The 13410-nt window shown below is 42.9% G+C and overlaps 1 protein-coding gene across 1 annotated transcript in view; it reads right to left on the bottom strand.

Moving 5' to 3' along the window:
• Positions 1-12151, bottom strand: part of LOC126991936 (basal cell adhesion molecule-like) — a gene marked incomplete at its 3' end in the record, with an annotated part of 133585 nt that extends 121434 nt beyond the window's left edge. Inside the window, exon 1 of the mRNA XM_050850606.1 lies at positions 12029-12151. Coding sequence (XP_050706563.1) covers positions 12029-12144 — 116 coding nt within the window. The remainder of the gene's footprint in view (positions 1-12028) is intronic.
• Between the last annotated feature and the right edge of the window lie 1259 nt (positions 12152-13410).

The raw sequence follows: 13410 nt of genomic DNA, 5'->3' as shown, positions 1-13410 counted from the left end.
TCCCCCTACCCTAGGCCCCGTCCCAGCCCCAGCCCCAGAGACACTCCCAGCACAGGTTCAAAGAGTTTTGTACCCGCCCCTCGGATCAGAGCAGCAGGAGAAATATTATAGTTATCAGACAAAAGCCAAACTCGACGCCAAGAAACGTATTTTCAACCTACAGCCTCACTCCTCCTTCTTCCCCCCCCCCACCCCTCTTCCTCCTCCTCCTCCTGTCCGCCTCCTCCTCCTCCTCCTCCTCCTTTTTCCCCCTCCCTTCCCAGGCTCTTGCAAGATCTTCGTTCGCCAATGCCGCATCAGGATGAAGAAATAGGAGAAGGAGGAAGGAACAGAAGAGAGAGGAGAAGGTGGAGGAGGAGGTGCAGAAGGAAAATAGCTGAAAAGTGGTCCGAAGTGCCATTTGCATCTGGGAAATTAGCGTCTGTCGTCGCCTACCAGGTTTACTCTTTACCCCTGCACCGACGAGAGGCTGAGGCCCTCCGCCGGCTCTAGTGTGCCCTGCAGCCCGACTTCCCAGTCTCCTCCTCCCCCTCATCCTCAGGAGAGCTTTGAGTTCGCGTAGAGGAGGCAGCTGAAGTCCGTGGAGGAACAACTTTCCTGGTGACCTTGAAGGGACGGAAGAACTGCATGCTGGGTGAATGTGGCTGCATGAGGTTGCGCGTGCACGAACAGCCTCATGCACCGTCAGCAGGACCTGCGGGTCCGGCGGTGATGCGGGACGAACAGATCGACGATAACGACTGTTGCCTAACGACAAAGTAATGTCAAGGACGCCCCAGTGCCGGAGACTTGGCGCGGCCTCTGCCCAGACGTGTTCGACTAAAGAACGTGTCGAAAGGAAAATGGATCGAGATAGATGGAATGAAACATTACTCAGTATTTGGCAGTTTTATCCTTTCTGAGCGGCTTGAATGAATTACAAAACTGATATATGAGGCACGGTCTGGCCCTTAAGACTTAGGGGTTGTTGATGGTGGTGGCGGCTCGCAGCGAGTGAGGCGCGGGGCAAACTCCACCCTGCCTGTATAACCACCACCTTAGTGACAGATGGTGACTCACGTAGCTCATTGCCTCTTGATTTAAACACAATATTATAAATAAAAAAAATCGTATGGAAGTGCATTGAACGACATATATTTTGAAAAAGGAAGACTTTTGTGAGTTTTAAAAGAAGAGTAACGCGTACATTCCTTTCTCCCCATAAGCTGATCATGAAATGTTGTGATGGTGCTGAATGAAGTGTGGGGAGCTTTCATCTTTAAAAATGACGAAACCGAGAGGCGCCACCGGAAGATTTGCATACACAGGCGGTGGTACCAATGTGTGTGGCTGCACAGTGTCCTTCGGCGAGTATTGAGCACCTAACCCTCTCAGCATCCTCTCACTCAGTATAAAAGACCGGTAGTAGTGATAATTGCTTACAACTGAGAGAACTATTAATCATCTCATCCAAAATCAAGAATGAAGACATCTTAACCCTTAAGTGTAGATTGAAAAATGAACGCGAGCATTAAAGTAAATATTGTTCACATATACCCGATCTCGGCTCCAAGAAACAATGACAGCATCCCAAATCCCAAAATCGCAAATTTGTGGGAAATCAGGAGAAGTAAAGTAGTCGGTCATGGTATATAATTCTCCAAACCTTTAAAGATAAACTCGAGGTGTACAGAAAGTTAAAAAAAAAAAGCATCAGGTAATATCGCCACGTCTCATTCCAAAGCCCATGGGAGGATTACACGGAGCGGCAAAGCGAAAACCCTAATTTGAACAACTCTTTCATACTAAGCCGGCGCCGAGATTTCATCAGCAATACTAGCGGGAGAAAAAAAAACTCAAACCTCGGAATGATAAAGAATGAGTGGGTGGGCGACTAAACTAAACCGGTGAGATAAGGGGAAGGGTGACAAAAATAGACGTTAACAGTAATCATTATCACGTATATATCCTGACAAAGAGGAGGACGCGGGGACGTAACAGATAGCGGCCTTATTATTAACTAACGAAGGCGGCGGTAGTGGTGGTGGTGGTGGTGGTGGTGGCAGAGAGGGGGGGGGGGGGAGGTGTTGGGATTACGTTCTATTTTGGTATCGTACGTCTTTAGTCCCCGCCACGTGTCTCAATTATTTTTTTCCTCCTCCTCCTTCTCGTTGTCCTCCTCCTCCACCTCCTGTTCCTCCTCCTCCTTTTTCTCCTCCTCTGCGTAATCAGTATAGTTTCTCATGAGCAAAGTTTTTTTTTTTTTTTTTTTTTTTTTTTTTTTTTATCAAGAGCACAGTATTACTTACATCATATGGTATTCATTCAACTGTTTTAGAGGAGGCATTTGTCAACGAGGATACTGAAGGGAATATCATCTCTACGCCTCCCCTACGCCACCACCACAACCACCACCATCACCACTAACCACCATCACCACCACGACTACCACTAACAACTTTTTACAGGGGTAGTAATAAGCGGGGGTTTTTCTCTCATTTTTCTTTCTTTTCCCGTGAGTTGCTTCCTGTACTGTAAAAAAACACACCCATAACATCACCACCATCACCACTGCCAACAACAATAACATTTTACAGCGGTAGTGATAAGCGTTTTTTTTTTTTTTGTCATCATTCTTTTTTTTCCCATGAGTTGCTTCCTGCACTGTAAAAAAAAAACACCTCCTACATCACCACCATCACCACTGCCACCACCAACAACAATAACATTTTACAGCGGTAGTGATAAGCGTTTTTTTTTTGTCATCATTCTTTTTTTTCCCATGAGTTGCTTCCTGCACTGTAAAAAAAACACACCTACATCACCACCAACACCACCACCACCACTACCAACAATAACAGCAACAACACTACTAGCACCATCACCACCACCCTCACCCCCCCACCACCACCATCACCTCCACCACCAGCGCCGCCTTCCCTATGTAATAATAAGGCCGTCAGTCAGGAGAGAAGGGTTTAGGGAGCATAAAAACAGGGTCTTCGTTCTCTCCTTCAGGCTCTGGGGAAGGGAGGAAGGGAGGGGGAGGGCCATGTTCTCGTTTTTTTTTTTTTTTTTTTTTGCCTTCCTTTCCCTCCTTTCCTTCTGTCCCCCTTTCCCTTTCCTTCCCTTCTGTTCACTGTCTTGTATGTCTCGTTCCTCTTTCTCCTTCTCTGGTTATCTCCTTTTCTTCTCTTTCATCAACTCCTATTCGATTAACTCCATTATTTATGTTTCTTTTTCTTTCCTTTTTCTATTTCCTTTCCTCGTTTTCTTCCCCCTCCCATATCAATTTCCTCCCTTTCCTTCTCTTTCGCTAACTCCTTTTCGATTTACTTCATTGGTTGTTTCTTCTCCCTTTCTTCTCCTCCCCCTTTTCTTTCCTTCATTTCCCTTCCCCTGCCATACCATTCTACTTTATATTGTTCCCATCGTTTTTATTTTCGCTTCCCTTCTTCCCTTCCATTTCCATCTCATTCCTTCTCGTTTTCATTCCTCCTCTCCGATTCTCCATTCTTGTATTTTCATTGTTTTCCTTCGTGTCCATCTCCTTTATTTTATCAGTTATCTTGGATTTGTTATTCTTCTCTCACTTCTCTTCCACCTCCGTTCTCTGACCTCCATCTCTTTCCTTCCCCTCTTCTCTCTTTCTCCTTCATCTTTTTTTCCTTCCACCTCCGTCTCTTCAAAATTAAATAGAACCTGACTTGTGCTCCCTCCCCTTGCCTCAGGCCATCCACTTCCTTCCTCCACATCCTGCCTTCTCCTTTCCCACCTCCCATAAAGAACCAGGGCTGTCATGCAGGTCACACACACACACACACACACACACACACACACACACGGTCGTCAGCCAAATTCTTCCTATTCTCCTTACACTTTCTTCTCCTCCTCCTCCTCCTCCTCCTCCTCCTCCTCCTCCTCCTCCTCGTCCGCCTCCTCCTCCTGTTCGCTGACGGAGATGAATGATAAATGTTCCCCATGGGCTTAACCACGCAGACATTCTCCTAATACAGTCTCAGGACGAATATCGAAGCGGTGTCTCTCTCTCTCTCTCTCTCTCTCTCGTTCTCATTCTCGCTAATATTTAAACCCGCCTTCGCTTCATCTCGCGCTCTTCTTTTTTGTGCTCCGCTGAAAATCACGAAGTATATCATTATGCATTTCGGCCGTTACATGAGCTGCCTCCATTATCCCTTCATTCGCTACCTGTGTTCTTTGATGCCCTTTAAAAGATGTGCTTAAAAGGCCAACACGAAGTAGAGAATGAGGATTATGATTTGATGGGTTTGGATCATCTTCTTTAAACCATTCAATCCTTTTTTCTTTTGTGTTCTTCTTACTTCACTATATTTCCGATGTTGTTGCTAGTCTCTTCCCTCTCTCACGACCTCTCATTTGCCGTGTACATTCTCATTTACCTCAATTATTTACCTCATTTTCCTCGTTTACCTCATTATCTTCACTTTCCTTTACCTCATTTACCTCATTCTCATTTATTCATTTTAATTTACCTCATTTACCTTGTACTTTCTCATTTATTTAGTACATTCTCTCCTCGTTATAATAATTCATCACATTCCTGCTCCACTTCATCGTTTTCACTCCCTTGTCTTCGAAATATTTTAAAATGATACAAAGCGGTGTGAATTTCAGCAGAGAGAGAGAGAGAGAGAGAGAGAGAGAGAGAGAGAGAGAGAGAGAGAGAGAGAGCAACCAACCAACCAACCGGCAGCAACCTTATCTAAATTCCGATAAACGAACGAATTCCATACAAAACGCGGGCACAGCGAAGGTCACTTTCAGCTAAAATAAAGCCGGATGGATATTACAAAAATATGGAAAAAAATAGGGAATGCATAGAAATGTCTGATGTTTAGGAACGGGGCATAAAGGGCGGTGTGCAGGCGAAGGGAAAGCCCGTTTGTTGATGGTGGAGGGCGGGTGGGTGGGGGTGTGTGTGGATGGGCGGGTGGGTGTGTTTGTGGGTGTGTGTGGATGGGCGGGTGGGGGGGGGTGTGGGTGTGTTTGAAGGAAAAAGGAATTGTTGGAGATATTGTTTCAGCTCGCCACGACGCCAGAAAGGAATGTTCTTGATGGTGGATTCAAAGAGCGAACACGAAGCCATTTCCAGAGCTCTTGCATACATTGGCTGCTTCAGATTTCACCGGCCCGGCTCCTCATCCAGACGGGAAGACTCGCAACTAATCCGCTAATAAAGAACAGAAACCACCACGCGCACGAAGCAAACACAAACTGGACTAAAAATAATCACATGCACTCTCTCTCTCTCTCTCTCTCTCTCTCTCTCTCTCTCACACACACACACACACACGCACACTCACAGGGTATCATGCACAAGAGGATCGTTTTCAGCCAGGTTGAGCGAAACGAAATGAATGGAAAAATTAGTATGAGCCTCAAAAGTCCGAGCCGTACGTTTGTGTTCAATTCCAGTGAAATGCTGAAACTAACACACACTTTCTCTCTCTCTCTCTCTCTCTCTCTCTCTCTCACACACACACACACACACACACACACACACACACACACACACACACACACACACACACACACACACACACACACACACACACACACACACACACACACACATACACAAACAAACCCACAAACAATTCTTTAGAAGCCTCGCATGCGTATATTTACAAACTTGGTGTTATGCGATGGACGCACTAAGTTTATACATTATGAAACTGATCGAATAAGTGTTATAGTTGTTCATGGGGAATGGACTGAAAGGCAAACATGAGTGACTTCAACTTTTTCATACATCAAAACTTTTTCTGATATGCACTTCACCTGTTTATAGATATAGTCATTTTTAGGTGTATATATCCATACGGTTTTTGAATTATTAATATATATTTTGTTTCTGTGTTTTTCAATGTGAACCAGAGATCAGAAGGAGGGTTGATGTATCGCGCTCGTCTACAGGAATGTGCTATACGCCAGGCATGTATGAATTTCTGAGGAGCGGATAAATATCTAATGTGACCTGGAAGATGGAGAGACAGGTGTGTTTAATCTTGCATCCCACGGCGCCCGGCCAATCCCGTGCACTAACAAGTATTTTTAATTCTATTTTTCGACATTCGCAACCCGGCCCATGACCTTTACTTCTGACCCGTTGTATTGTTGCGAAAATATTGAAGTATTGAGAAAATATTGTAGTGTTGAGAAAGTATTGTAGTTTGAGAAAGTATTCGTGTTGAGAAAGTATTCGTGTTGAGAAAATATTGTAGTGTTGAGAAAGTTTTGTAGTGTTGAGAAAATATTGCAGTGTTGAGAAAGTATTGTAGTGTTGAGAAAGTATTGTAGTGTTGAGAAAGAATTGTAGTGTTGAGAAAATATTGTAGTGTTGAGAAAATATTGCAGTGTTGAGAAAGTATTGTAGTGTTGAGAAAGTATTGTAGTGTTGAGAACGTTTTGTAGTGTTGAGAAAGTATTGTAGTGTTGAGAAAATATTGTAGTGTTGAGAAAGAATTGTAGTGTTGAGAAAATGTTGTAGTGTTGAGAACGTTTTGTAGTGTTGAGAAAGTATTGTAGTGTTGAGAAAATATTGTAGTGTTTAGAAAATATTGTAGTGTTGGGAAAATATTGTAGTGTTAAGAAAATATTGTAGTGTTGAGAAAATATTGCAGTGTTGGGAAAATATTGTAGTGCTGGGAAAATATTGTAGTGTTAAGAAAATATTGTATACACACACACACACACACACACACACACACACACACACACACACACACACACACATTCAAACGAAGCCACATTAATAAATAACACACACACACACACACACACACACACACACACACACACACACACACACACACACACACACACACATACATTGAATAGAAGCCACATTAATAAATACTTTAATACTCTATACATTGACAAATAACAACTCGGACGAGGGTACGAGAAAATGAAGCCTGATATCGCCATTATTATTAGTACAGTGCTCGTTGTTATATTCCGTAAATTAAAGATTCACTGCCAGAATTACGTTATCCATATCGCCAGTGAATTATTGTACAGAAAAAAGTCGGATTATTTTGTTTTGTTCTTCGCTGTATTTTTATTTTGTTTAGTTTTTATTTAGTTTCTGCATTTTTTATTTAGTTTTTTTGCATTTTATTTAGTTTCTGCATTTTTTATTTAGTTTTTTTGCATTTTATTTAGTTTCTGCATTTTTTATTTAGTTTCTGTATTTTTTATATGATTTCTGCGTTTTTTATATATTTTCTGCATCTTTTATTTAGTTTCTGCGTTTTTTTTTATTTCTGCATTGTTTGTTTCGTTTTTCCATCTTTTATTTAGTTTCTACATTTTTTATTCGTTTCTGCATTTTTAGCTTTGTTTTTTCTGCAATTTTTTATTTAGTTTTGTTCTTTTCTGCCCTTTTTTCTGCATTTTGTTCTTTTCTGCATTTTTTTTTTCTGCATTTCAAGTTCAGCAGAGGGTGGGTGAGTACAGTGCAGCGGGTCAGTAATTCAAATTAATATTATCAGTCCGGGTCAAGGCGTGTAGAAATACTGTCCATTTTTTTACATATTGACATTTATTATTCCGGTTAAAGGTTGATAGAAATTTATTACTCATTGCATTTATGAATTGGCGTTGTATATCTGGCAAATTTATGTTATTTGTGAATCAACAGTTATTCGCTCAGACGATTGTATGTGAAAAGTTTATAATAAAATAATGCATAAATTGGATAATAATGAGCGTAGATAAAAGTTTCTAATAAGCAGAGTGATGTATGCCATTAATAATTATGAATATATGCATTGTTTGTATGTAAATGTTATTGGGGCGTTAATAACACTGGGATACTGGGGAGGCGGTGGCTGAACAGACAGCAAGACGGCCCCGCGTTCAGGAGGACTCGAGTTCAATCCCCGACCGGTGCCACCAAGCTGGGATTTTTCAGCCTCCGCCGAGTGGCTTAAAACTACCCACATGCTGTCCAAAAGACCACCTATCAACCCGAACTCTAGATTCTAGATTCTAGACATTGATTAGGTAAATTTTAAAGGCATTGCAGCATTGATGAATAAAATGTTCGCCTCGTATTTATTAGAATGAGACAGAGCGAGACCTGTATTTTGTCTTACCTCTTCCGTTTGTGGTTCATAAGTGCTCTTGGCATACTCTCTCTCTCGATAGATAGATAGATAGATAGATAGATAGATAGATAGATAGATAGATAGATACTCTTTGAAACTCTATTTGAAACTCTTTATTATACTTGCAGAAATTTTTTTAACAATAAAATGTAATATTTATATATGAGCAAGTAGCCCATTTAAAACAAATTGCTATTGGGGGAAATTATGATTTTTTTTTATATTAAATACCCCAAACAAGACAAAGACAAAAGAGAAAATACATACAAACATATACACATATGCCTCATCCTACCTAGAACCAATTTAAGCCTTGTTGGCCATGAACACCATAGCATGTACAGCCTTTGAATGGGAGAGGGAAAAGGAACAGAAGGAGAATGAAAGAAAGTTCATTTCTAGAAAGTTGAATCACGACAGGCGCTGTTTATAATAAAGAAGCTTCAAGTTTCTAATATTTAGCTATTTCATATTTTGTATAATGCCTTTTGAAAGAACTTGTTATTGGCAAAAGTTTTATGTGATTAGGTATTGAATTCCATAGCTTTGGGCCTGAGTAAGACGGATTGATAGATAGATAGATAGATAGGTAGATAGATAGATAGATACATAGATAGAAAGATAGAAAATTTTACATATTAAATGTAGTATGATGTTGAGGAGAGAAATATCCGTGTCATGCCGCTTTGCATTGTGTGAGTTGCAGAGGTAAGTCAACACAGAGTCTGGATGTGACGCAAGCCATCACAAGGTTTCGTTCTCTGAAGTCCAACGTCAAAACGTAAAGTAGAAAATACTGTTTCGCTCCTGCAGTCACCTTTACTTGTTTCTGGAGATAAAAGATTGCCGCCTGCGCCGCCATGCCAAATCTCCTTTTCCCCATTCCCTTAGTTGTCTTGCTTCACGCTGACCATTACTCCATCCCGCCACTCCCTCCCCCCTCAGCCCCAGCCACCACTGCCCCGTCTCCACACCCCGCCACCCGTCGCCCCGCTGCTGCACTGAAATTAGCGGCACCGCCTCTCGTGTCCGACGGGGAAACGCGAACCTTTGCGTGTGCCAATTGGAGCTGATAACGGGCACTAAAGAGACACTCGACACAAACCTTTTAACTGTCCAATTTTAGCTGATATGGCCATTACCGGCGTGGAGCGGGCGTCGTTAAGGGCCTGAGAGAAAGAGAGAGAGAGAGAGAGAGAGAGAGAGAGAGAGAGAGAGAGAGAGAGAGAGAGAGAGAGAGAGACCGCGTGTGTGTGTGTGTGTGTGTGTGTCGTGTACTCTCCTGTCTCTGTGAAATTGCACGGCCGTAATGCAGGCAGGTTTTCAGGTCCCAGCCGCTGCGCCTGAAGGGAAAAGTCCTACTTGCAGATTCTTTCCCGACCCTTTCACTCCTGCACTATCTCTCCTTTTCTCTTGCCCCTTTCCCTTGCCTCACATCGCCTCACCCACTCGAACCTAACCTCGGCGTGACAGCACAGGGAGAAATCAAATGGAACGTAACTAAATCTAACCTTGAGGGAAGAAAAATATTTGTATCAGAGAAGCTTTACCTGTGGCTGCGCGGCTGAGGTACACTCCAACGCTCGACGAGGTGGTGGGTGTTTGTGAACTGATATTACTGTGGCTTTGCCGGTATTCATAAACTGGCTGTGTGTGTGTGTGTGTGTGTGTGTGTGTGTGTGTGTGTGTTTGTGTGTGTGTGTCAGAGTGTATGTGCGTTTATAAGTGTGTAGTTTGTGTGTGTATGTGTGTGCTACCAGGTGTGAAGTTTTTGTTTTGTTTCTTTTGTTTGTTTTTTGGAGTAATAAGAAAAACATCGATATGCTTTTTTGGTGTGAATGAGATACAAGCTATTCCTCCATTTAATTGACACTGATTGGGTTATTATCGGACCCGAATTAAATCCACCCCATCAACCTCCTCCTCAGCCCCCAAAACATTCTACTTCGATTCTAAAGCCTTCTACTGTACCTCCACACCTCCTTCTCGACCTTCACCACCTCTTCCTCGAAATTACACAACCTCCTCAACCTCTTCCTGAACCTCCACATGTTTCTTGCCCTATATAACCTCCTCCTCATCCCCCACAACCTCATGCTTCACCACTGCCTCCTTCTTAACTTTCACGGCCTCTTCCCCAACCTCCTTAACCTTATCCTCAACCCCAACAACCTCCTCTTCGACCTTCACAACTTCTTCCTCGGCCATTTTAACCTTATCCCCAACCCCTACAACCTCCCTCTTAACCCCACTTTCTATTCCTTAACACCCATCTCGGCCTTGACTCTTCATGCCTCCTCCTTATCCACTACCACCATCTTCTCGACCCGGACAGTCTCCTCCTCGACCTCCACAGCATATTATTGGACGTGCACAGCATTCTCAACCCCCGACAACCTCCCCCGTCTCCTCCTCTACAACCTCCTCTTTAAACCCACATCGTTTGTATCCACGCGAATTTGTGTTTATATACATCCCTTGGTATGCGTGTGTGTGGGGGGGATGACAACGGCATGGTAAGCGAAAAAGTACGTATTTTAATATAAAAAATTCAGTATTGTTTTGATACAATTACTGTAAAAATGCTTCTTGTTATTTTTTTTTATTTCAACGTAATTAGTATACTTTTAACTTTTAAATGTCAATAAATTCAAACCGTTGGTGCGGGTTGGCACCACTGACCTCCGTGAAGCTCAGTGGTTGGCAGCCCTGCGTTGAGGGTGGCCGAAACACACTTCGATGGGGAGTAAAAATGATGACTTATAGCTCTCCTAACAGCATGATGTGTACAAGCCCAAGTTTGTTTGCTTGCTTTTTTTGCGTGTGTGTGTGTGTGTGTGTGTGTGTGTGTGTGTGTGTCAGTACTGATCTACAAAATTGTAAAGTCCTACCTTTAACTCTATGATAACAAATTTTCATCGCTCCAGCAACTTCAACGGTCAGATACTTTTTTGTTGTTGAAAGTTTGTTTTATTTATGGCACTTTGCTGCCAAGCGAACTCGCGTCATATTTTGTTGCCTTTATGTGACTGAAACCATGATTTTCATTTATTTTATTTTACTCTCTTACAGCAATGGAGACAATCGAGAGCAAACCAATGAGAGCAAAAAGCCCGCTAATCACAGCTCCCACACAGGGAGCCAAAGAGCTCTCGATAGATTCGTTAATTTATGTAGGAGAGTTTCTTGATTCTCCCCTCTTGAAGGTGTTCACATCTTAGGAAGTAGCTAATACAGACGAAGAACGACCATTCCCGATTTCACTACTGACATGGATGAATGATGACGCTGGTTTACTCAGCAAGTTCAGAGAAGCGGACGATAAAATAATAACAATAACAGATGGAGATAGTAGCAATATTAGGGAGGAATTTAAGAGATAGAGTTCAATAGGAGAAGGGGAGAGAGAGAGAGACGTAAAAATCATCCTGCATTAACCTGACCCGTGCGGGCACTCATGATTACCACTTTGAAGCGGAGTTATTAACAGTCATGTGTTTTTCCTCGCCGCCGCCGAGCCGTGCGCCTGCCGATCCTGCCACGGTGAATGCACGCCAAGCCTACTCATAAAACTTGCTCGTCCTGAATGCCGTCATGTGGCCTTTAGGCATCTTTACAGAGTGATTCGTAATTAATTTATATTCCAATTGATGTTCATAAGTGCATATGTAGCTCAGTGATGACAGGTTTGGGTATTAGTCTTACGGAAATCCTCAAAGGTGACAGCGCTACACTAAAAACGGGTAACTTATTTGTGTAAAGAGTGTCAGCTATCATATGAAGTTAAATTAATATTCGTGACAGGAAAAAATAATAGACACACACACACACACACACACACACACACACACACACACACACACACACACACACACACACACACACACACGTACCTGAAGACGGGCGCCCTCTGTCCCTTCTTGTACCAGAGGATCAGCTTGGGTCTGTCCCCCGGCGTGCGTGGTTTCAGGTAGCAGGGCAGGTCACAGGAGCGCCCCGACACGCCCATCACGGACCACACTGCAGGGGAAAAGAGGGCGTGAGTTGTAGTAGTCGTAGTAGTAACAGTAGTAGTAGTAGTAGTAGGAGTAGTAGAAGTGGTGGTAGTTGTAGACGTTTGCAAGTCATAACTGCCATAAATAACTCCTTTTTTCTTACTTTTCTCCTCTCATGTGACATAGATTTGACTTTTTTTTTCTCTGCTTATTTGAAGTCCTTCCCTCAGCCCCCCCTTCCTCCCCTGTGGTAACCTTTCCCTGAGTCACGCATCCCGGACACCTCGAGAGGGTGCGTCAGAGCAGCTAATTGACGTCCTGGACTGAATTACGTCACCTTAATCCGATCACCTACCTGTCCGGGTCCACCTTACCTTACCTTACCTTACCTTACCGTACCTTACCGCACCTTACCTTTAACGCCGGTAATCCTCCTCGTCCCTCTTTTTCCTTTTACGCCTTCATCTTCATCATCTTTTTTTTTTCTCCTCCTCCTATTCCTTCTCTTCCTTGTCCACTGCTTCTTACCACTCTAATTTGTATGTGTTTGTGTGTGATGGGGGTGTCCGTGTGTGTGTGTGTGTGTGTGTGTGTGTGTGTGTGTGTGTGTGTGTGTGTGTTAGTATTTTCATTTCTTGTAGTGTACCGCTGCCCCCCTCCCCCCCCCTCTCTCTCTCTCTCTCTCTCTCTCTCTCTCTCTCTCTCTCTCTCTCTCTCTCTCTCTCTCTCTCTCTCTCTCTCTCTCTCTCTCTCTCTCTCTCTCTCTCTCTCTCTCTCTCTCTCTCTCTCTCTCTCTCTCTCTCTCGCTCTCTCGCTCTCTCTCTCTCTCTCTGTCTATCAATCTGTCTACCCATCTATCTATCTATCCATCTATCTCCACGTGTTTATGTAACGAACCAATAAATATGCCTTCCGTAAATGTGGAAAAAGGTAGATTCTCTTAATTGTTTTTTTTTATCAGAATAATTGATAACCGTAATTGATTAAAAGGATTTGCTTTGCACAATAAAGATGTATTTGCCGGTGGGTAGATACACAGGTTGTCGTGTAAGCAGTTTTTTTTTTTTTTTTTTTAATCTCTGTTTTATGGAAGCTAGTGACCGCGGGCGATACAAATAGCGATGTAATTGGACTCTGAATAATTTGATAGAGAGAGTTGAAGCGAGAGAGAGAGAGAGAGAGAGAGAGAGACAGACAGACAGATAAACAGAAAGCTAGAAGGCAAAGTAAAACCGTGTGACCTCTAGTATTAGAATGTGTTGTGTAAAACCCCTTTGCCT

Source organism: Eriocheir sinensis, unplaced genomic scaffold (assembly GCF_024679095.1).
Source record: "Eriocheir sinensis breed Jianghai 21 unplaced genomic scaffold, ASM2467909v1 Scaffold368, whole genome shotgun sequence".
Lineage (NCBI taxonomy): Eukaryota > Metazoa > Arthropoda > Malacostraca > Decapoda > Varunidae > Eriocheir > Eriocheir sinensis.
This window is presented reverse-complemented; position numbering and strand designations above follow the sequence as displayed.